General features: G+C 36.9%; 1 protein-coding gene across 4 annotated transcripts in view; it reads left to right on the plus strand.

Moving 5' to 3' along the window:
* The window catches only part of LOC145996592 (uncharacterized), a 95,076-nt gene that overhangs the window by 16,571 nt on the left and 52,408 nt on the right, over positions 1-26,097 (plus strand). For 2 of the 4 annotated variants that reach the window (XM_083133140.1, XM_083133143.1), the window contains exons 6-9: positions 485-848; positions 3,534-3,709; positions 8,683-8,772; positions 11,303-11,392. In XM_083133140.1, the coding sequence (XP_082989266.1) occupies positions 485-848; positions 3,534-3,709; positions 8,683-8,772; positions 11,303-11,392 (720 nt within the window). The remainder of the gene's footprint in view (positions 1-484; positions 849-3,533; positions 3,710-8,682; positions 8,773-11,302; positions 11,393-26,097) is intronic. The other 2 variants (XM_083133142.1, XM_083133144.1) reach the window with 2 other exon arrangements.

Consider the following 26,097-nt stretch of genomic DNA (forward strand, 5'->3'; position numbering starts at 1 on the left):
GAAGTCTTTTCCAAAATAGAAGGAAGAAAAGAAGAAGAAGCATTTTCATAAATCAAAGATAGGAAGGAAGGAGAAGCCTTTTCCTGAAATTACGAGAAGAAAGAAGAAGAAGATTTCCTTTCAAGAAGAATATAACCGACGTAAAATATGGAATCAGCATATATGTATATTTCAATGTATATACAAAGCTTCGCTATATATTTTCTCTGTATTGTGTATAGTTTTCAGAATATACATCCACATTTAACTATATCCTCTTGGCTATAAAACACTTTATTTGGAATTCTCGAATAAAGAACCTATCCCCTGAGATTAAGATATCTGTAGCCGTGGTATAAATAACATTTAAGTACATACCCCAAGGGCGTAGCATAGTGGCGCCCATAACGTGGAGCTTTACCTTAACTTACCCACGAATGAGGTGTAGCATATTGCTGTTATGTTAATAGCATAAATAATTACAAATTACTTTCTTTTCCTGCAGGCAGGTGTCTCAGAGAGCCAACTTCGAGACAGGGACACGAGGAACTTCATTTACGATTTCATCAACCGACATGGAGGGATTGAAGCTGTGAAGAAAGATATTCACGCGCAACCGTTCGGAGCTCCTCCACCTGTACCTGCGCGGATTATCCAAAGTGGTGCTCAAGGCAGGACGGCACCTCCTCCACCTCCACCACCCAACCGCACTGCAGGTGTCCCGCCACCTCCGCCTTCGGTACCGCCAGTGGCATCTGCACCTAATCTGTCCATGGCAGCAGCGGCCCCTCAACTTCCTCCATCAAGGACTCTGCCGTCGTTACCCCAGGCACGACAGGACTATTCACCAGCTAATCATTTTACACAAGGTGAGCATTTTTTTTATTTTTTCATCTATATGCACACATTGCGTGCATTGTAGAATTATTTCCCTTGTAGTTTTGGAATGTAATGAATATAAAATCAGGAATCTAGTGCCAGATGAGGAATCCATAGGAATATCAAATATAATATGTTCATGTTTGAACGTTAAAGAAAAATAGTACAAACATGATTTAGACATCACAAATTTGAACCCAAGAATGGGTTTGTCAGCTCACATCATCGAAGAGAAACATATTAAATAGAGAAAGGTTTTGAAAAGAGTAACTAGAGACATAGATTTAACTGCGTAGGAGGCTTTGTTGATTTCTAAGGAACACTGGAAGAAATTAAATAACGAGAATGGCGATGTAGACTCACTATTGAGTTCTCTTTTTCACAAATGGGGTAAGCCACCACCTTTGAAATTAATCCTATGGAATAGCTCAAGAATCTTTGTAGAAAGGAGGATAATTTGAATTGCGTGATGGTATTTGGGATCCATGATTGAAATTTGATAACATCTTTGTTTAAACTAATAATATTATTTATAAAAATTGCTTGATTCACAGTTGTTATGTTTCAACAACATAACATTATTGACAGGATTCATTGTATAACTACATCTTTCAATTTTCGTTAAATTTACTACGTTTTTATAACTGTAGCAATCAAACAGGAATAAATGTCTGATGAGGGGATCATTTGTTCTCCCTAAAAGTTACCTTGACAATTCAGTTTATGTTCATGTAAGAAACAGTAAACTACAGATAACTGTAAACTACAAGAGAAATAATACTTTTATTATTTGTAAACCATAAGTCTACACTTACAAGGTTTGCATACATTAAATTAAATTTTTAAATGCACTAGAAAAATGAGTTCATGCCATAATGTAGAAATAAAACATAATTGAATTGCTTAAAAAAAATTACAATATTTTTCCACATAATCATTGCAGGTTTTTTTTTGTTTTTTTAAGTGGGTGTGACCATTATGTGAAGTGTTTTTGAGTTGTTGTTTTAAGTCCAATTTATGCACAGGTAGGTTAATCAGGAAGGTCCTACAGTTGAAAGTGGGATCTGAAGGACTATGTGCCTGCACTGGCTATCAAAGCCAGGCCCCTTGTGTACAAGGCAATTACATTACCACTATGCCATCAGGAAGATGCGAGTCTTGCCATATAATGTGACTTACTCATAGCAGCTTCCTTGCACCTACAGCTCTTCATTGGGTTGAGTGACAGTGCTGTTAGTACTGCAGTGCTCTAAACAAACCACACGCAAGTATTCTTTCTGTACTGACAATGCACAATCACTGAGAATTTTAGGCTGCTCACAATGCATGAGAAATCAATGCATATCAATATGCCATTGTTCATTCCTGTTCTGTTTACCTTTTAAATGGCGGCGTGACAAACATAATTATCCCATGCAACAATTACATGATGAAAGGTTACAAACACATTTTTGGACTGAAAAAAAGGGTGTGATGATTATGCAGTGAAATACAATGCATTTTCGAGATGTATTTTAAATGTAGCTAATGGCCATTCGTCATTAAAATTGATTAAACTCAAACATCTTTTTTTTCTTTTAATTCTGTTCTTTGTGTTAAAAAAAAAACACTGCACAAATTAATTAAAATTTTAACTCCAAGCTTTAGACCCCCATCGCAGGGGCATCACCATGGAAATCGTTTCACACAACTTTACGTAGGTAACATTGGTCAGAAAAAAAAATTCAAATTGTGCACCTGTGTGTCAGTCGAGTGTGGATTCTGCGACCTTTCAAGATTCCTGGGAACAGGGTCGTTATTGGAATTTGTACTGATCTGATTTTGATCCACCCCAGCCTTACACAAAAATGGTGTTAAAATTCTACTTGGACCATTTTGAATGGCTCTTGTGGCGAAATTATGAAATAATAATTTATGTTAAAAGATAGACCGAGCCCATGTGCTTCAAATGATACCATACTGGTACAGATATGCCCATAGTGTCAAAAAACTAGAGCGTGGGAATACGAAACCATGCATTGTTTGGCCTAATATGGCAGCTGCATGTTGGCAAATTACAAGGCCTTCATAAGTAAAGCTTTATTTTTTTAACAGTGGATATCCACATTGCTATGATACCCCAGAAGTGCAGTTACAACCATCTGATTGGGGGCCATGCATCATCCTAACATCACACCATGACCAGTATTTCACCTAGGATCTTGAATCATTGCCTGGGGACCAAAAACCTCAACTATATAGTGGGAAATAGCAGCTTTAAATGTTGCCACTGATACCACGGTCACAGTGCAGAAGCCTAGAACAGTATGAAGTGGCATATGTTTTCATTTATTACCGATATGCATTAACTGGTATTGTGTTTACATATGTTTACGTGATGATTCATTAACAAAAAAACTGCTGTAAGATGACCTGAACCATTTGCCAGTAATGTAATACTTGCGAAGAGATCCACAATGCCATGACCAAATTGAGTGCAACAAATGTATTTTTCAAACTGTTTCCTTCAAATTTTCCGCCTGTTTTCCGAAAAAGGATTGTTACTTCAAGAGAGACAGTATTCCCGGGCCCATTGTAGAGAGAGTTGATTTTGTGTGTATATTCACCCAGTTGTTCTATTTCTTAAGTGATAATTGCCTGATTTTATGAAAATATATTTGCTTTTCTTGTTTCAGCACCAATTCCACCACCTCCACCAATAACAAATGCTCCTCCCCCACCACCTCCTCCACCTACCACTCCCCCACCACCAACTTTAGACAACCGGGCCCCAGCCCCACCACTACCACCACCAGCTGTGGACAATCGGTCGGCTCTGATGGAAGCCATACGAGAGGGAAAGGCATTGAAGGTAAGATTTTACTTAAGTTGTGCCAAATTGATGATATATATGTCACGAAAATCGAAACTGCCTCTGATTGGATATTCCAGTTATGACGTTCTCTTTCGGCCATGCAATCAGTCGTCTGCTTCACACTCTTGAAATACATGCAAGATGGCATTTGTTGCCTCTCATGCTTGTAACGCTGAACACTGAAGAGAATTCTCTCTCAAACAGCTAATCATCCAAAATACATATTTTACAGCTCTATTCTAAGTGCCATATGAGTGATATTTAGGTAAATAATTGTAGTTACTGATTAATTCTGTTGGTTTCTGATAATAACATCTACAATCTGCGCACGTCTTTACATTACAATTTGGACCAGGCTTTCTTTCTTTCCCATCTGAAAATTAATCTTAAGGTGCAAGCATTCATCGAGTGGGTCACTTGTAAATATCAATCTATGTATAAAACTAGGAGAGTGACACGTGAATGACAGAACATCTTAAAATACATCTGCTGATGTTCCTCACAACTTACTCACTTAATTTCAGTGGTTTCCTTTTTCAGAATATTAACGGTGTGTTTTATCACACACATTATTTTCAATTTTAGCACTTGTTTTAAATATCGAGGCTTAGCAGCAACTAAAAAAACTCAATTTCAAGTAGTCTCGAGTAACAGTCACGTTCTCTGATCTAGTAGTAGTTTCAATACATATTATCTTATTGGCACGCAAACAATAACAAAGTTTCAGGCTGCAATTGGTGTGACGAGAATAAAATACATTATGTAGCACCCATTTGGTAAGAAAAAAAAATGGAGACACGGGGATTCGAACCTAGGATTTCAGCTTACAAAGTTGGCCTTTAACCAACATGGCCACAAGCCACAATGAAGAAACCAAGCTATTCGAGTAATTTATCCATAAGATTGCATTTTTTTCTGTCCAGCTCAAAATTTTGATGTCGCTTCTCGCTAATTACATTAATTTGAAAGCAATACGCTTCATCAGATAGGGTTCATATGCTGTAGACATTGCTCACAAAATACAAGTGAAGCTTGTGCATGAAAATTAATGAAGACTTCAGGAAATCGTGCTTTTGTGGAAGGTTAGTGTTTGTAACCCAAAAATGATAACCATTCTCTAGTTTCCATCAATATAGCAGATTCTGCTATGTGACTACGAATCTCATTAACCAACGGCATATAATTTTTTTTTATTTTAAACTATTTATTTCAAAGTGAAGAGTCATTATTCTGAAATCTACGGAAACATTCATTCATTCGTTAAGAATTTACGAGAGCTACAATTCTATTTTTGTGCTCCATTACGGAACCAATGTGCATGTGTAAAGAAGTAAAGCCCGACAATTTTTATTTTACAAAAATTCAATTTACTGTTAAGTTAAATCAGAGGACAACCATTGACTTACTTTTAATAGCCTGTATGACTGATGTGGGGGGTGTACCTCCTCTCATGTGCCCCCCTGGCTGTGACATAAACTCTTCTTCCTTTAGGATTTCTATTATTTTTCCCATCGCATATTCAGTGCCAACTTTGCGATTCTGTTTGCCAAAATGTATGGTGAAGGAGTTTATTTATTCTTCAAGCCTTTTCCTGGATTAGGATGACACTATTTCCTAAAGATTTTTTCTTGCACATTTTCAGGAATTGCAACAGCACTATTTCTGTCTCTTGTTCTTTTTTCCTTTTCGTTATTTAGTGTTGCTTTTCTTCCATTTTTGGCAACTCGCGACGATGAAGAGAGACTCAAAAAGAACACCCATGCTCAGGCCAAATTCGAACCCGGGGTCCTCACGTTCTAACGAATAGTGATAACTACTTCGTCACGAACGTCAAAAATGCTTTTCTTTTTTAAATAAATTTCAGGAATATTTCACATTTACATTACTTTGATTGTAGACGTTAATTAATATTTACGCTGCAATCTTTCTGTTAGGCCTTTTCTTTGAGTCTGAGAGACATAAAATTCCCTACATATGGTTAAATTGATTGATAGTAAGCAACACTGCTGCTTTCCGAACACTTACTTCAGCTGTACTTCCGGCCACGAAGCTGGAATCCAAACAAGTGTGCCACTTTTTGTGAACAGAAGTATACAAACCAGCATTTTTTTCCCTATTTTCTTGCATAGCCGAAAATATATGTATGTAATGCATATGAGCGTTGGGAGGGGTGGGGGGTTTGAACCAGTCTGTTGACTAGCTCCTAGAAGTTGGCATTGTTCATTTCAAGTTACAGAAAACAGAAATTATGTTATTTTTATTGTTAATAATAATAATAACAACAGAAATAAATTTCAGTTAGATCTTATTCTAACTGTGGTCGTTGCCAGAATTTTTTGCAGGAGCTCGGGAAATGATAAAACTTGAATAGTAGAAATACTAAAAATTGATATAAAATAAAATTGTTATTTTACAATGATAAATATTATGAACTAATAAAAGTGTACCAATTCTATTCCAATTTTTTATTATTATTATTATTAATATATAAATAGGGAGACTTTACTACTAGATTCAACAGATGAGTGAATATCTAGTACAAATGTTATTTCATGATATTTTTTTGTTCACATTTCACTCAGTGTACTGAAATTCACAGTTATTGTATTTTGTTATTAACTTTTGCATACATCATTTGCTAAAAGGCTGTAAAAGTCTGTGGAAAATTTTACTCGTAAGGGTTATGTTGTGACCTCTCCCCTAAAACTTTATTTTTTTGGAATTTTGACAACTGTGGAACCATTTATTTCTTGGATTAAATGGTAGAACCTGAAAATACAATCTGATTCCTGTTTATTCCTTTAATTATTTTTTTTTTTTTTTTTATCTAACACAGTCTCTACTGTCGCTATTCTGTTTGAATTCTAACTAAATGAACTTTATTTCTGTTATGAACAATAAAAATAACAAGCTTTCTCCTTTTTTGTAACTTGAAATGAACGATGCCAATTTCCAAGGGGCAGGGGAAACGTACCTGTTTGACCCCCCCCCCCTTCTTTCGATGCCCATGGTTCCAACAGATGAACCAAATTAAAAAATGCACGAGATTAAAAAAGTTGAGGTAAAATGATGGAACCATATTTTAACATTTAATGCAAGGAATAAATGCTTCTAGTTTTTAAAATTCCAAAAATTAGATTTTTTTATATGAAATGTCGCACACCATAAACTTTATGACCACAATTTACCCCTAACTTAAATTATTTTTGTGGACAAGGCGTGGGAATGTAAATAACAAAATATAGTACTATGCATTTCAGTACACTAACGGTATTTGAAATGTTAAAAAAAAGATGATAATAAAGAACAAAAATAGTTGTGCTGTATATTCGCTCATCTGGTGGACCGAATAGAACAGCCTCCCCAAGGAAGGATGTAATTAAATTATTATAGGAATAAAACTGCTTTTTTTAATAGTTTATAATAGTTATTGTTGTACAATAACAATCGTAACCATTATTATTTTTATTATTTCTACTATTTTAACTTGTATCTGAGCCTGAACCCCCTCCCCTGCACAAAATTTTATGGCTATGCTCATGGTAATGCACAACATTGTAATCAAATAGAACAGTGTTTTTTGTAACTTGTACCTTTACATAGCTTTCACAGACCAATTTCATTGTTCTTGTACCTTATCATTCATGTGGCCTCGCCATGCAAATTGCACCCAAACAAGTAATCTTTTTTTCATTCGTGGGTACATTGAGAAATATCTTATCGGGGCATCTGGTACTCATATTTGTGCATAATTCCAAATCTGTATTTTCCACTGTGATATCAACAACACTGACTAACTAACAAACTCTCTAAGTATTTTTAAACCCAAAGGTTCATAGCTGCTGCAACATCTGGCCGTCCATCTGTCCCTATCGTGAGTAAGATCTATATAGTCTTTTCCATCTCTACCAATTTCCTTTAGGTCCATCTTAACATTATCCCTCCATCTTCATCTTGGTCTTCCTACTGGTCTGTTACCATCAGGTTTCCTGACAAGAATTCGGTAAACTCTCATTTCCTCTCCCATTCGTGCCACATGGCCTGCCCACCTAAGTCGTCTTGATTTAATCATCCTAATAATCTGGACATGAATGCAAATTATGTAACCTTCTCCACTCACCTGTCTCCTCATCCCTTTTAGGCCCAAATATTTTCCTAAGTATCTTATTTTCAAGTACTCTCAATTTATGTTCCTCTTTCAATGTAAGGGACCAAGTTTTGCATCCATATAATATTACAGACAAAATTACTGTTTTGTATATTTTAACTTTTAGTTTCTTAGATATTAAACGATAAGACAAAAGTTTATGAAGAGAAAAGTAACATGCATTTCCTGAATTAAACCTGCTTTTTATTTCCTCTTTAATATAATTTTCATTTGTTAATATTATTCCCAAGTACTTGAATTTGGAAACTGGTTCAAACGAGTAGTTATCAATAATTAGATTTTGATTATTACCTAACACTTGGTTTCATCCTGCAAGCATATATTTAGTTTTCTCTTTGATAACTTCTCTTTAGCTGCTTTGAAAAATATTTTAGCATTATTCTTAATTTTTTTACATCATCATCCATTAAGTCTACATCATCTGCATATGCTAACAGCTGAGTCACACCGTTTAATTTTAGTCCTTTGTTAGTTTCTTTTACCTTCCTAACAGCGTATTCTAATGCAAAATTAAAGAGCAATGGAGATAATGCATCTCCTTGTTTTAACCCATCATGAATTGTAAATTTTGTCAGACATATTAATATCCACACAAATTTTATCACTGACAAACTACAAAATTCGGCTGCTCTTCTCTTGTAACTCACAAGATGGAAACGGTGTTGTTTCAACACAAGGCAACAGCAAAATCTTATTTGTAATCTTAACTCGGCAGAGAAAACTGTAGTAAAGAGCTGACAGAATATTTTCTTAGTTTACTTTTCTAGTAATTCCGTATCTTTTCCAATCTATTATCTCATAGCAGACACAGACACGTCCTAATACCAAATGCAGCCAACACAAAGTGCAGACGACAGGACGAGCTGAACCACAACTTGACAACATGGTACAGGTGTGTTTTGCGTGCAATGCGCTGCTCGAAAATTAGATTGATTGATTGATTTATTTGTTGTTTTAAGTCCACTTTATGCACAGAAAGGCTAATCGGGACTGGACCTACAGTTTACAGTGGGATCCAAACCACTATGGGCCTTTACTTGGTATCGAACCTGTGACCCCTTGATTCAAAGGTGACGACGCTACTACTGCGCCATCGGAGAGGCCCTCGAAAATTACTCAAATTTTTTTTACCTAAAAACGAACGCACATGAACGTGGGAAATTATATGGTTATTTGTTGATTGTATAGATTTTAAAAATGTTTTTTTTAAAATAATAGTGGATATGTCCATATGTGACTGGGAAAGCAAAGTGAAATAAACCAAATGAATCAATTTTTGAAGACTCAAATGTCTGATCTGGGGTGTAAGGGGTGACCTTCCACATAGTACACCCAATTGTCAACCTCACCCATGTAGTACACCCTGGACTGCATTTTGCAGACTAACAAGGCTCTGGTGTCAGCCGGCTAGTATAATTCTGTCTTGTCCTGTTTTTTGTCATTGTGTGTGCTGAGTGCCCCTTTGCACCTCAGCTTTTAACCGGTCAGAATGTTTTAACATTTTTTGTTATGTTATTTTAGTTATGGTAAGGGGCTGGACCCCGTATAACATGATGGGTGCAAAATAACCTAAGTGCTGATACACCCAAAATTTTAAATTCAAATTCAAATGTCTGATCCGTTTGTAAAACCACGAAGTACGAGGCATATTCGTAAAGTAAGTACCGTTTGCAAATATTGCCGCTGTAGCAATGCAGTTGCGACTGTGTGAGTTCTCGCTGACGTCCTTCATCCATTAGTTAGCCACAGGCACGCGTGGGAGCAGGTCATTCATTTTTTTTGAAGGTTTGAAATGATCAAGAAAATCAATCGGCCCGCCGAATGTGAAGTCCGGTCTGTGATTTGTTTTCTCAATGCAAGAATGGTTGAGTTCTTGCCTAGAGGACAGACCACCAACAAAGATGCCTGCTGTGACACATAAATCTGGCTGCGTCGTGCAATTCAAAACAAAAGACGCGGAATGCTTAGCAAACTCATTGTGTTGCTTCACGACAATGCTCGTTCACATATGGCACAACAAACTCAAAATGTCATCACGTCATTCGGCTGGGAACAATTTGTTCATCCGCCAACAGCCCTGACTTGGCACCAAGTGACTACCATCTCTTTCTTCATCTGAAGAAGTTTCTTGCTGGTCAGCGTTTCAACGAGGATGAAGCAGCAGTGCATGGATGGCTTTCGTCACAGGCGGGAACATTCTATGATGATGGGTTACAAGAACTAGTGCCACGCTACGACAAAAGCTTGAACAATGGTGGAAACTACGTAGAAAAGTAGTTTAAGGTCTGTAGAATGCAATGAAAATAAAAAAAAAGGTACGAAACTATTTTACTTTATTTTTTACACCATTTCGGTATTTACTTTCCGAATACGCCTTGTATTATTACTGAGCCAATACTGAAAATCGTTTTGGTCTTTTGAGGATCCACATGCAGCACTTTTACAGTCTAATTATTCTGGACATTACGCAAAACCCTGGTAGTGGAACCCCAATTTTACATTTCTGGATTTTACATTTTCCCGCATTATACATTCAACCTTCATGATCCCAACATAGCAAAATGTTGTGAAATTTACCTCAATATTAAATTTTCCCATATTTTAAAATTTTTCTGCTTGAAAAACAAAATCGAGGTTCCACTGTATTTTGTTTACATAACAGGTTGTTCCAATGAAATTCTTGAATATTTTGTGGTAGAACTCATAAATTGATACTTGTATTTGGGGTGGAATATTCAACCATGAATGTTAATCAATATAAATACATATTTTACTTTCCACCAGGCTTACTTGTAATGCTTCTATTATTTTGGTGGTCCATGTGGAGGGTGAAAGAAGCAAAAAATATTAATAGAACCATTACAATTACTATTTATGTTCATAAATAACAAAATAACATGTATTTTACTCTTCTTCCTAAATTTCTTGCCTATTCAATTGTATTCTGTTGAAATTATTGGTATGAAAAATAGCAAATATGGATTTTGTCAGCAATTTTCTAGTTGCAATGTTAATATATTGCACCACATATTTTTTCTGTTAAAGCCAAACAATATGACTGATGTACAAAGTAACATGAAAGAGTAAATGTGTACAGGTAGCACGTTACTTCTAATCAGTGCTGATTGCAATCAAATAAGCCTTAATAAATGTAATCAGTCAAAGAATCAAATAAGTCTAAAGCTTATTGAGAAACATTTTCGTGAGTTCCAACAATTTCTCAAATATATTAATTATTCAAAGTCAGATTGTTTTCCAAATCACATGTGTTACTTAGCTTGCTTCAAACACTATAAAAATAACATGAAGCCAATAAGTGAATTTTACTGCACAGTAGTTATTGTGTAGGACATTTTTTGTCTTTCTAAGCTTGTAATGGCAGAGCAGAAGATGTGAATACAATTCTTTGTTCTTCATTTCAGCATGTAGAACCTGATAAAAAATCTATAGGTGGAGGTGATTCGAGAGGGGAGTTGCTGGATCAGATTCGACAAGGCGTTGAGCTGCGTTCGGTATGCAACAAGTAGTTTAGTGAATAAAATAAGAACTTTCTGTTGCTGTGCCCAAGCATGTCTTTACATATTTTGAACCTTGGTTGTAGATAATATGATGGTTTAGTCCCCCAGATACTCTAGCACTACAATATGGTGAAATAGCCTAGTTCTTGAACTCAGCATACCACACTATTCTTCAGATATACAGTTGAGACTGCTTTATACGTAACTCAGTTCTGCATAATTCTGTTTTATGCGTAAATTACTGTAGGTCCCAGCAAAATATAATTTAAGAACATGTGAATTAAACCTTATTTGTACGTAATGGATGTATACGTAATTCGGTGTTTTACGTACTAGTTTTCATCAAATAAAGTTGATTTGTACGTAACCAAGCTGCAACAATGTCACAGAAGTATGTATTTCTTGTTACAAAACCACAAGACAAGTTTCAAATACAAAAAAAAATCCTGACTGCGATGATATTACTCGCATACTCGCCTGGGGATTATGAGCCAATGCTAGGACTGCAATTTGATTATGGTCTCCAGTGCCACTTGCTCTGCGAACCCTTTTTTTTAGGTTGTACATTTCCTTCGGCACGAAACTGTTTGACAGCTTGAACAAACGAAGAACATGATCGTAGCCTGTCAGGAAAACGTTCCGCATAAATGGTCACAGCATCATCGATGTTCGTTCTGCATTCACCATCAACAAGGATCATTTCAATTTTTTCTTTTACAGATAGATAATCCATGATGTTGAATACCCCACTTAACTGTGTCGTTCGACTCTTTGCGGTCACACTGCACTGACCATTACAATCACTGACTACTGAGAACGTGAGCACAATGCTTCTAGGCCAGTGGCGCAGGAACGGGGGGGTACAGGGGTACATTGTACCCCCCCAAAATTTTAAAGGGGGGTACAGTACCCCCCTAAATGCTTAAATCCCATTGTACCCCCTGTACCCCCCTACAGTTCATTTGACAAGGAAAGAAGAAATGTGTGACTCGGAAGATTCAAATTAATTTAAGTTTTTCTAACTCAAACAACTTGAGTAGAATTGAGTTGAACCGTGGCAAAGTCGCAAGTTTTCTCCTCTTTCTTCCTCTTCGCTGTTGAAGTGACATTTTGGTTTCCTTCCCTCTGCTACTGACCAGAAGGAGAAAAAAAAACACATTTCAGTCAACACCGAAAAGTCGCAGTCTTCGCTGGACATGCACGGTAATATGATACCCACGCCGGACTTGAGGGTGGGTGTGGGTCCAGCCGGCACCAGTCAACGTAACTTTGGGTTTGTCAGTTCTCACGTTCTTTTCTGTTCGAGTGAATTGGTAGTGTAGTTTGGTGCGACACTGGTGTGCAGGGAGCAACTGTCAATGATTCAGTGGCCTGCATACACGTTTTCTTCGAACTTCATTTTCTATCAGAACGTGTATGGAAGTGGTAGTGGGTGTAGTTTAAACAATGGCGAAGAGAACTATAAAGGACTTTTTTGTTCCAATTCTTGCCAAAGAAAGGAAAGTGGAAACGAGCGAAACAAATGCTGAATGTCGAGAAGAAGATAAATCGATAAAAGAAGGTATGTGATTATATATTTTTTCTCCAATACTTAATTAACAGCTTTCAAACATGGCTGTATTTGAAGGGAAGTTTAACAGATAAAAATCCTTTCCACTGCTTGTGTTAGTTAGTAAATTACTATTACGCTGCAACATGTAGACTTCTCAATGGTGGTAACGTCGTTGCCGTGTAACAAAGGGGTCCAGGGTTTGATACTCGCTGGAGGCACATAGTGGTTCAGACCCCACTTTAATCTGTAGGTCCAGTCCCGATTAGCCTAGCTATGCGTAAAGTGGACTTCAAATTCAAACGGTGAAATATGTTTTTTTTTTTAATACGGACAATTCATAATTCTCTTTGTGGTTTTGTAGTTCATGCCAAGTTGAATGTGGTCATAGTTTATTCCTGTTTTAGCGGTAAGAATTACAGTAAAACCTCGTTAATCCAGACTAATGGGGGGGATAAGTTGACTGGTTTAACAAAAGTCCGGATTAACTTAAATAACCTAAAAGAATAGTAGAAATTGCATTAAAACTCCCGTTTATAGCAACAAAACACGTTTATTGTGGTGTATTTAAAGGGCATAGGCCTAAATACACTATACAGTACAATAAAATGTATAGCACCACTGTGTACATATAATGCAGTACGAGGGCATTCCTGTATCAATGCGGCTTCTTCCGAAAGCATTCTGCTTTTTTCCCTTTTTTCTTTTCCTTTTGCCTGTCCGGATTAAGCGGAGTCCGGCTTATCAGGGTCCGGATTAACGAGGTTTTACTGTAATTCTAAGGTAAAATCGGTACGGTGTTTCTTCGCTGTTTTAATACAAAAATGTTAATAAATTGCTTCTACTACTAAATTTTATTAAAATTGGCCGGGAAAAATTGAAGTTTCCTTTCTTAACCAATGTGTATGTATACAGGGTGACTGGTAATTCGATGTATTCCCAGAAAGGGGTTAAAGTAGAGACAATTTGCAATAAATTTGACCATATGATACCCCGTCCGAAAATTAGTAGTTTTCGAGATAATCGAGTTTCAATTGTTTTTTTAAAAAATGACAATTTTCCACATAAAAAGATGAATTGAGAAAAAACTGCTCATTGTATGGAACTTATTTCAGCGTTTTCTGATAGCTAACAAATAAGTGGTTCGTTGAAAAATAAAAATCCCAAATAACAATCACATGTAAGTAACGGGTGGGTCTAAACTTACAAGTGATGATAAAAAAATGCACTCTTAGTTTACTTGGCAACGTATTAATAACAAAAATGGTATGACACGAAGCGTTCAAATTACGTAAATTACTTCCTTGTGACATCTACTATCCAACAAGATACAAATGTTGCTAACATTCACATTTGTGTACAAGAAATAATACTTCATTCATCTTCATGTGAATGGAATCAATGAACAATACAATTAAAAAACATTACACGTCTTGCTCAAAGTGGGCGCCTCCGTTACGAATGTAGGCAAGCAGGTTTTTACGGACATTTGGTCTCTTACCTCGTGATGTGATGGTGTCATTGATGTGTTGACCAGCTGTTAAGATCCTCTCCCTGAGCTTTTCGGACGGGGTATCATATGGTCAAATTTATTGCAAATTGTCTCTACTTTAACCCCTTTCAGGGAATACATCTAATTACCAGTCACCCTGTATATACACACGGCTATGCTTATAAGATAGACGTAACGAAACGTGGAGGTCGGAAATCAGGGCTAGTACGTTTAGATTAGCGCTAGATATAAACGGAATGCGTTTCATGTAATAATTCATAAACATACATTTTTTTAAGAGAGCAATATTTTCAATGTACTAGTTACGTAAGGTTAGATCAGTGGAAGTCTGTGTGGCAGTGGTGCTAGAACGCCAGAGATTTTAGGTTATAATTCTTAGTAAGGAGCTTTCTATTTACATACTACATCAATTCACCATTCATCCTTATTGTCACGATTAGCCAAATGTGGAAGAAAAGCCATGGAACAAAATAAGAAAAATGCAATTCGAGAAATTATTTTAATATATTTATGAAAATCAATAAAGTAAATAAAAAATAAACTCGACTCCGTGGCGCAATAGTCTTTTAGGGTCCAGGATCTGCCGAGCGCTTGTTCATTGGCTGATGCATGATTATAGAGTACTGAATCCTATCGCTGCTGTTTTCTGCCTTTGAAGACCTTAATCCGCTATTATTGCTTTCAAGTAGCTCTGCAATTGTCCTCACGATACTGGGTTAACATCGAAATCTTGGAGCTCACACCTCCATAAAATCTCGTAGCTCACTCTTAGTTTTAGTTAAGCTATAGTTTTTTTGAATTAACAAGAATTATTGATAGCCAGCCCTCGTAGTGAAGTGGTTAGCACATCACTGTCAGACGCCAGGGATTCCGGGTTCGAATCCCGGCTTGGGCTTGGATATTTGTGAGTATCCATTCATCAATTTCATCATATCATCAGTCATCCCCATCTTCGCAATTAGCCAAAAGTGGCACAAAAGCGAAGTAAAATAAATCAAGTCAATCAAGAATTATTGATACGCAAATAATAAATATATTTCCGATATCGTGTTTCGAAATTAGTTAACTATTTACCCTAATATGAAAAAATTAAGGTAATTTTTCCCCACTGGATCTATAATAAAAGGGCATTCCTAATTATCTGGTTTGTCTTATTTAATTTTGTAGAAAATATACTCCTATTTACTGCGTGTGCTTTCTGACCACGAAATATGTAGCTAATGGTTGATCGTGTTGATAGTCTTGGTAATTTTTACGTCGCTTTGCTATGTGAAATTGATGAAAAGGACATTCATTTTGAATCCTACACTTGAACCTGAAACTATTCGTAGCGAGTTAGCGTGTTATTGGATTGAAAATGGTCCTTAATTATAAATTTGTTGAACACTCCTGACTGAAATATTGTTGAAGTTGCCAATTTAAATGAGAAAGTTTGTAATTTAAGCAGCGTTGCCAGACGCATACGCACAGAATCCACGAAAGCTGCTGTGAAATTACACACACACTGATTTTGAAATTACACCTATATTTCTTACATATGCCGAAAAGGGGGGGGGGTTGTTTCAAGCGCAAGCAGGTAATTTCCAATCTTAAAAAAGAAAAGAAACTAAAGAGGTTAGAAACATTATTTTTGCTTTATTTGATTGCTTTTTTAAATTTCTCATAAGTAAGGGTGTCCGGAGGATTGAGCGTGAGGCGTTGTACAGTGGGATCCATGAGTATTACCGTGCAAATTGTGAATGGCTATTTTCATTCATTTTTCTCTTACATCATATGTGTTTTTAAACGATGGATTTTTATGTATGCTGGTACAGAAGTTGTCAACAGAGTGTTTAGAGTTTTATTTTAATTCTTGAAGCTCTTATTGGATCAAATAAAGTGCACGAACATGGTGATGGACAATTTACACGGTAATACTCATGGATTCCACTGTACCCTATGGACTGGATCGATTTTTTTCTGGAAGACAGTGATTTGGAGGAAAATGCCTTTCTTCTCCTCTTGAAAAATGCGTCGCTTTGAAAAAATCTCGCACATTTTTATAAGCAAAGTTGGTGCGGGGGGGGGGGGGGGAGCAGAACGGGACAAAGTCACCATATGATCGTTCAGTAAGTCTTTAACAAAAATTTACAAAGCAACCTGTATATGTAGCATACACGACTGGCTAGTGTATCACAATTCATCGGTTTGTGACGTATTGTAATAAATTTATTGAGCTTTGACTAACAAAATATTCTTAAAAAAATCCATTATTATAGTGATTATTTGTTTGTCCAAATAATTTCATAAAAGTTAAGATGTTCCTATTTTCTAATGGGCGTGATCATTGTGGCATTTTAATAATTCGAGTGTCGACATCTATGGCAGAGCAGTGCTCTACGACACTCGGCGTCTCTTGTTCGAATCCCAGCATGGGCGTGTTTTTGTCAGTGTCCCTTCATCAATTTCATCACGCACAGCGCGCTACGATGCCGGGTTTGAATCCCGGCCTGGTTATGGATGCTCTCTACTGTGATTGTCCTTTAATCAATTTCATCGTATCAGCACTCATCCTCATCTTCGCGATTAGCCAAAAGTGGCTGAAAACTGAGTATAATAAACCAAATCATTCAATCAATCAACTTCATTAGTATATCGTCGTTAGGGGGTGGATTTATATCAGAGAATATTCAATTATTATTTGTCTGCGTTTATGTGCACTTAATAAGGCCAAAACATGCATTAAAAGTAGCATAATATGCACTATAAATTTTAAAAGCGTGTCTCAAAAATTGTGTTATTATTGTCTACCTATATATTTCTTGACATTTTCAATTAGCTGCTTTGATTTAGTGGCAGTAGAACGAGAGAAATTAAACCCCCTCCGCCCCCAGCTTTCCAACGGTTGTCGTCAGCACTGTCCACCACGGCCAGTACCTCCAAGGACCTCCCTTCCTCCAACCCCTGCCCTTCTCAAGTTTCCTGTCCCTTCCGTTCCTTTGTGAATGCCGCAGGGAGAGGTAATATTTTAAACTGTTACAGTGGATCTCTCTAAGGAAGACCGAAGCAGCAAATGAGAATCTATTTGTTTTGTTCATTTCTTGATATAAGAAATACATGATCTGCGAACGACAGAAAAAATAGTGTCAACAAAATTTGAGATATTGGAGCATTTTTATCAGAATACACACACAATCCACACACGTTTCCATTACACACATTGGCAACGCTGATATTTAAGTTAAAGCTATAAAAATCAAAACATTACACAATTCTTTCTAAAGTTATTATTACTCCTTGGCATATTTTCATGGTGTTCTTTCTTTTAAAGCTGTAATTGCGTTTAAGTTGGGTAAATCCCATATGTTTGTTACACAGGTGGAAAAACAGCAGTAAGATACATCAGGGCTAGCTCTTGTGCTTCCAAACCACGAAATTGTATAATTTTATTAATTTGTCTTGTACAAAGTTAGTATTTTGAAGGTTTAAATCAACGAAGAATCACATAAGAATATTTCAACTTTGAAAATTAATACTTTAAAATTGATTTTAAGGGAATCCTGAGAATACTGACATATACTTATGATATGGCGAATAAGTTCTTATAGTATTTGCATTAACTATATTTAAAGGATTTTTAATTGCACTTATTTAAACACAGGGATAAGTACTTATTATTTCCTGAATTTTCCGTTCCAGATGTGCGTGCTGAAATGAGTGATGTTGTAAGCTCTTCAAAAAAATCTCTTAAAGATTCTTCTGAAGAAACATCTTGTTCTGGAAGTGGAAGTTCCAATATGTTTGACAACAGACCATATCACCCCTTCAATATTTCACCACAGATAATTAATGGGCGTAAGTTCTACTTTCAAACGAAGCTCTATCGTGAGTATCCTTGGCTTCATTACAATTTATCCATAGAAGGATTTTCTTGTTATTATTGTTGCAAGGCACTGAAGAAAGGACTCTTTCGACAAAAGTATGATGAAGTAGTGAAAGTGTCCGATCTCGTGAATGGTCGTGGATTCCGTAAATGGAATAAAGCAAATGAGAAACTGACTTCACATGAATGCAGTCCACTTCATAAGGACGCTGTAACGATACTCGGTGGTCTTGAATCCGTTCCAATTTGCAGTGTGCTTTCTTCTGCAAAGAACGAACAGCAGAAATGTGCAAGAGTGGCTTTGCGTGCAATGATGAATTCTTTGCGTTTCTTGGCTAGGCAGGGAATTCCTTTGCGAGGACATTACAAGGAAAGTGGAAATGTATACCAGCTCAATCAACTCAGAAAAGATGAAACACCACAACTTGAACAGTTTTTGAAAAGAAAAAAGGACTTCAGTTCTGATGTTATTCAAAATGAAATACTACAAATTATGGCTCACTGTGTTTTACGAGAAATAATTTCTGAAGTAAGAGAGAACAAGTTATTTAGCCTAATTGTCGATGAGACTTGTGACATTAGCTGTAAAGAGCAAGTTTCAATCAGTGTGCGAACAGTAAATGACTTAGAGGTACGTGAATGTTTTTTGGGTCTATACGAAACATCTAACACAACAGGAAGTGCTCTGCATGACATTATTATCGATGGTTTGCAGCGATTTAACTTGCCCTTAGAACATCTTAGAGGGCAATGTTATGATGGGGGCGCTAACATGTCTGGTGTAAGAAAAGGCGTTCAAGCATTAATCAAACAGAAACAGCCTTTAGCATTATTTGTACACTGTAATAACCACAATTTAAACTTGGCTCTTCAAGATACCACAAGAACCATCCCTCTTTTGAGAGACACAATGAACTTGATAAATGATATTGGTGTATTTCTAAAGGATTCCCCAAAAAGAATATCACAGTTCAAAGACATCAAAGCTGCTGAAGGAGTGTCGGAGTTTACCTCACCTCGCCCTCTGTGCCCAACAAGATGGTCAGTTCGTACGTCAGCTTTACATGCGATAGTTGAAAATTATTCTGCATTATTAGCGTTCTTCGAGAACATTTCTAGTGCTCCTAGTGATTCTTCAAGCAAGGCCCGTGGTCTTCTTGACAACCTAATGAAAGGATCTACAGTCTTTGGAATCTTACTTTGTCAGTTAATTTTTGCGCCTACTGAAAAACTAAGTATCTCTCTTCAGAAGTCTTCCCAAACAGTCATCGGTAGCAGAGAAGCTGTTGAAGTAGTATTGAATCATCTGAAAGGAAAGCGAAATGATGAAACATTTCAGAAAATTTGGAATAATGTCCACCAATTAATAGAGGACTATGATTTACTTCCACCGCTGCTACCTAGAGTACGGTGTCCACCCAAACGTTTAGAGCATTCTGAGAAACCAGCTGAACCTCATAGGTGGTCCTCTGTTGAAGATATGTACAAAACAGTATTTTTTGAAGCACTAGATAATATTTGTGGAGAAATATCGTATAGATTTGATCAGCCTGATTTCAAAACCTACTGCGAACTGGAAAATCTAGTACTTTTGTCACCTGAAAATTGGAAGCAGTCTATGATAACTGAAGCTGAAAAGAGGGGAATTCCAGCAACAAAACTGAAATTGGAGATGGAGATGTTTTCAAGACTTTCGGAGATAAGAGGAATCCATCAAGTTGTAGCAAAATTCAGAAGTTTACACAAGGAAACTAGAAACCTTTTTCCCTTGATTGAGGCATTATTGAAGGAACTTCTTGTAATTCCAGCAACATCAGCAACTGCTGAGAGAAGCTTCTCCACATTGAAGAGGATTAAGACTTACCTAAGGAGCACAATGTCCCAAGAACGATTGAATCACCTTTGTGTGCTTCATGCTTATCAACACCATTTAGACAACTTGGACCTGGCAGTATTGATGAAGGAATTTGTTAACAATGAGTACAGAAAAAGTGTATTTGGAAAAGTGTAAAGGCAGGGAAATAACACTTCAGTTTTCATGTTGCTTTCTTAAATATTGAAATGATTTGAAATATTGAAATATGTTTAGGTTCATGAAGTGTAATTACAACATAACATTTGCATTCCATTTATGTGTATGCAGTGGATGTACAGTATTGCCAGGTTATCTTGAAGTACATTTTCCCATGTTTTATGCAGTAATACTACTGAAAAAGTATAGCTTATTTGAGACTTATTATTGTTGCATTATTTTAACGATTATATCATTGAAATTCTGTAGCAAATTCAACTTTTAATCAATAATATAGTCATCACAGTACCCAAAGCATGACATTTTACTTTTAAATAGTTGTTTTATTCTCGCTTACATATTCATAAATGTTACTACGTATGCATGAGGTTTGAGAGATTTGCAACATTTAGGTTCATCATTGTCATTTAAACTTTCAATCTGAAAGCAGATAAATAATTCTTCTAAGCTACTATATGTACACCCCCATATGTTTTAGGTTATATGTACCAGAAAGAAATCTGTGGACATCATTGTGTGTGTGTGTGTGTGTGTGTGTGTGTGTGTGTGTGTGTGTGTGTACCCGGGGGGAAGTGGAGTAAGGGGGGAAGTTTCGGGTGGTGGTGCGGTGAGAGGGGGAGCACATACACACGATTTCTTTCCGAATAGACCTTGTGGGTACCGGAGAATCACCTCCCGGTCAAAGGCCAAGATATTCAAGGTGTATCGGCGCTCATCAGGAGACGTTGAGACAGTGTCTGGCTGAAGGTCACTTTTTACCCCACAGCTTTCTGGAATTCGATTTCTGAAATACTTTTAATTCTTATTATTTGGCGCCATTGGCCTCTATCTAAATCTATGTTTCGCAACCGGTGTTCCTCCACAAGGTCACGGGTGTGCTGCGAACTTTTGTTGTAGTAACAAATTGAATGTAAATTATTTAATCTGACTACCATGCGAGAGATCCGGGTTCGATCCCCAGCGGGGGAGAACCAGTATATTTTCCACCTGTTCAAGCGGTTCTGGCGCCCACCCAGCGTCGTATAAAGTGGGTACCTGGAGAAAACTTTTGGCGAAAGAAGGTGGCCATGGACGTGGTGCTGATCACTTCACCCCCACCTTCGACCGTGATCAAGAAGATGTAGGGTCCGAACTCCACACCCACTTTACTCCTTCATGGCATGGTGCAATGCACAGGGAAGCACTTTACTTTTTACCTTATAAATTTGTTTGCTTATGTTTGTATTTTTCGCTCTGTCATTGTCATGACTTAAGACGCCCCTTGATGGCAAGGGTCAGTTTGTTATTACACATACATAATCTCTACAGGCGTTTCGGATCCATATAATCAGCTGCATGAATTGTTTCAATAATAATAATAATAATACCAAAAGTACCTATGAGTGCAGTGAACTGTATTATTATTATTATTATTATTAGTAGTAGTAGTAGTAGTATTTTTAACTGATTATATTGTAACTCATTCCTAAACTTTTAATTTATATCAACAGTGCCGTAATGTATTTTTTTTAGATAAATAAATTTTATGATGTGCCGTGTTCAGTACTGGATAATTTATGGTATTCTGCGAGGACAAGAAGGTTGCGGAACATTGCTCAACCTTTACTTTTACAAATGATCGAGTATTTTGAGGGGTTTAGAATTATCAGAAGGAAAAAGAGGGGAACACCATACTTTCGGAGGTATTTTCTTATGCCCTGGTACCTTAAAATTAACTCAGGGCGTGAGTTCCGCGATTTTTCTTTTACGGATTCCCTTTTTGATTCATCCTTTATTTTCCTTATTTTTTTTGTTTACAGTAACTCACTGCCACATTGGCATGAAGAACCAAATTTGTTCGGTTTTCCTGAACAACGTTGGTTTTACAGCATTCTACGAGGAGATAAGTAAGACTAAAATAAACGTTAGTAATAGTAGAAGGTAAATGTGTGTTAGTGTTCAACATTAATAATATTTATGAATACAGATACAAAATCACATAAGTGTGTAATTGGTTTGGAAATGTTTTGTTAGGATAGGTTATATTGTGTGTCGTGCGCCTTAATGTTAGTGTTACTGTCAGAAGGAAGTCATGAGCTAAAAAGACGTCCGTTAAAAGTGTAAAGTTAGAGAGGTCATATGACGGGTATATAAATGTTGTTTAGTTATTTTTTCCGCTTATTACTCCTTGATTCAACCTCGATAGCGAGAAAAGATTAATATTCAGTTGAAGTGAAGAAACTTCTTTTGGTACTTAATTACTGCGATGTGTAGGGAGTAAAACCACAGACTAAAAAACGAGGGAAGAACAACGTTAATACCTATTTTGTTCTTTGTTTCTTGACTGTAAACTTACTGTTCTCTAGGACACAGCATATATACTATGCAAGTTCTGTCCCAAAAGTAATTAGAACAATTCTAGAAAAATCGTTTTGTTGAAGGTACTGGTGTGTTTAAGAGGGCTATCGAATTTGAACCTTCTCAGAACATTCTCTGCACATAAATACTATCAATTAAATTCAATACCAATTTATGTGATGTAAAAATATCAATAGAATTTATATTTTTTCACATATGCCTTTTTGAATGTAACAATGCCACGGTTGTTGCCCAGTTGCTCGATAACTTAGAGACAGTCAAAGACGACAGTTGCTACCACTAAGTTATCCAGATACCTGTACCCTGCAGGTATTCATCATTGTTCCAGCCTACTAGGAAGGAGTACTTGATTCTTCAAACTGTTAAGGGTTTTCAGCGACGCATTTATGCGCAGCAACCGTAGGCGTAACTTAGCAGGGGTAAAGGAGACACTTGCTCCCAATTTTTTTAGGTTTATGGAGATTCACGAGAAAATGGTACTTTTGTTAACCTCCTGAAACCCGAGGACTAAAGTAATCAGTAATTTTATGATTTTGCAAATGTAACACGTATTTATCAAAATAGTCCTGGATGATATTTCTATGAGCTGCAAAAAAGAAAATATTCTGCTCCACCCCCCACCCCCCCACATGAGCTAAGCTCCAAATTTTTATGCTATATTCTGAGCATACGAAACAAACATTGAATATTTCATTCTGTAAAATAACGTAAAGTCTTATGGTTGACGTAAAACTGTGAAAGAAATGGAAGGAAAATTAAATTTAGATAAATAACATCATAAAATTGGATCGTCTTAATGTGAACGAAAGTAAATAACGTCTGTTTCTGCCATGAATTCAATGGCTCTTCCAGAAAATTAGTAAGAAGCCTAATGCTGCTTTTTCACTCTTGCAGATGTATTTTCCCAGTATTTCATATTATTTTTGACCGAATCGAGAAGAAGCTTACGTCCACTTTATGCCCGATCTGATCGAACTGGAGCCACAAATTCAAAGTGCGACAAGGACAACTTGAAACGTGACCCCATAAGAAATCAAATCCTGGAACCTCTATTTACATTATCAACGTCCTATGGGCGAAGCCCCTACGTAAATTCCCCAGTGTATGTGGAAACAAAATAGATTAAAGTTAGTTAGCTTATATTTTTGACCGTGTTTGGAATTACAGTGTAATGTGGAATCGGTCCCGGGGACCCTTGATAGCAGCTTCAATCACTCGCTATCAGTTGTATTACGTTTTTCATTTTTCTCGGTAAATGATATACGTATATTTACATTTGGGGGGTCACTGATTCACATCTCACGACAGCCTAAAAAGTTCTCGTTGTCTTGTTGAGTCTATTCAGGCAACTGCCGAGATAGTGCCGCTGACGCTTTATTCCCTGTTCTTCATTTGCACTTTTTATACACCGTTATCCTCTCGTCGCTGTTCAGTTAATTGCGAGGCCTCCTCAGTGGAGAGTGGCAGTGGCAGAGTCGTCGCCTTGTCATCAAGGGGTCTCGGGTTCGATACCCGGTGGTGGCACATAGTGGTTCGGATCAAACTTAAAACTGTAGATCCAGTCCCGATTAGCCTAACTGTGCATAAAGTGGACTTAAAACATCAAATCAATCAATCAATCAATCAATTCAGCTAATTGTGCATACAAGCAATGATGAGTAAATAAACAAGCACTCAATCACAAAAAAAGATCCTTCAATTTTCCGCTTCTCATTAACTTCATTCCTAGTTTCCAAAAACCTTTCAGCAGACGAGAATGAATAAAAAAAAACCTAGGTCGTTCCCCGTGACGTAAGCATATCGGAATCAGCAGCCTTGTGACTTGAGAAGGAAAGGAGAAACGTGACAGGTTAGAAGTTCAGATTTCAATGCCTCGACTCGTGATACCCACACACATGCTTGCAATCGAATGTCTTGTGTTTCGTTGTTGATAAAAACACAGCAGCCCCAGAAAACATTTGTGGAAGTTGCTCACAGCATGTCCACTGCTCCATTTCGACCTTGAATTCCTTTGCTGGAATCATTTTGAACTGCATCGTGTGATGTAGGTATATTGGAAGTCAAACGTCCCATCTTGTGAACCTCGAAATACATACATCTTTTATTATAAAGTTGATATTACAAAATATATGCTACGAATGATGTGATAAAAATTTAATGGAAGTTATTTTCCTCAGGACGTCTAACTGCCAAGCGGGAGACCTGGGTTCGATTTCTGGGTGGTGCATGATATACCTTCGGAATTTTTTCCGGCCTTGTCCCCGCATAAAGCGGCTCTGGGCTCACACAGTCTCAAATCTATTGCTACCTGGGGCCAACCCTGAGGGGTAAAGGCGGCGGCAGCGTGCTGCTGATCACATCACCTCCAAAAGGCCGAGATCGAGTTCGAGAATATGAGGGGTCCTATATCTATATCCCCTAAATGTGCTTTTATGGCACGGTGCTATCTGCACGGGGAACTTTACCTTTTACCTCACATTTATCACAATAAACAATCTATGTTTAATATATATTGAAAAATATAGTTCTGACTGTGTAAAGGCTGTGTAATATCCCACTTTATTTTTCATGATTTTCTGTAAAGTTACTAAACACGATATTTATTGCCATATTATTTTTATATTATATTTTTGGGTTATTTTACATTCCTTTTAGGACACTGATTAGCGAATGTGTAAAGTGTTTCTGTCCATCAGCCCGTATGAACGATCAGTGTCTCAAAGCTACAAATTCAAAAATCTGATAGACCTAACAGATAGTAGGTAAACACATCTCTATCGGATCGTCCGTCTGTCTGGCCGTGAGGGACAAGAGTCGATGCGAGGTGAGACATCCACATCACACAATCTGTTGACGCTACATCCGCAAAATAAACACAATTTTACGACAAAGAAAATTCTAAACAATAATCCCGGTATAAATTATCTCCAATCCAATCCAAAAGTCGGAAACCACCCATATATTTCCTCCAGATATTATATATTTTTTTTTATTTATGCCACAGAACATTGTTCCATTGAGACATGCATACATTTTGAGCATTATATTTGTGTATTACATATAGCTGTGCATAACATAAATTGTTTCACTAATTACTATACAGACAAACCCCTCACCCCTTTCTCCACTGAGCCAGTAGGGCTCTTTTGAATGATTGAAATGACAGACTGTTTATATCAACACTCGGATCATTTGCTACTACTTCATTATAAATTTTACCCATTTCCACATCGGAGACATCTTTACATAATTTGTTGTAGATTTTGGTACATGATATTGTATTTGGTCTGGTTCTCATTTGAGGGACATGATATTGTAATGCAGATACTAACCCCATAGAATCTATTTTGTTATTTGTAATTTTATATAACGTGCAATTTAGTGA

This window comes from Lepisma saccharinum, chromosome 12, assembly GCF_977018435.1.
Source record: "Lepisma saccharinum chromosome 12, izLepSacc3.1, whole genome shotgun sequence".
NCBI classification, from domain to species: Eukaryota; Metazoa; Arthropoda; class Insecta; order Zygentoma; family Lepismatidae; genus Lepisma; species Lepisma saccharinum.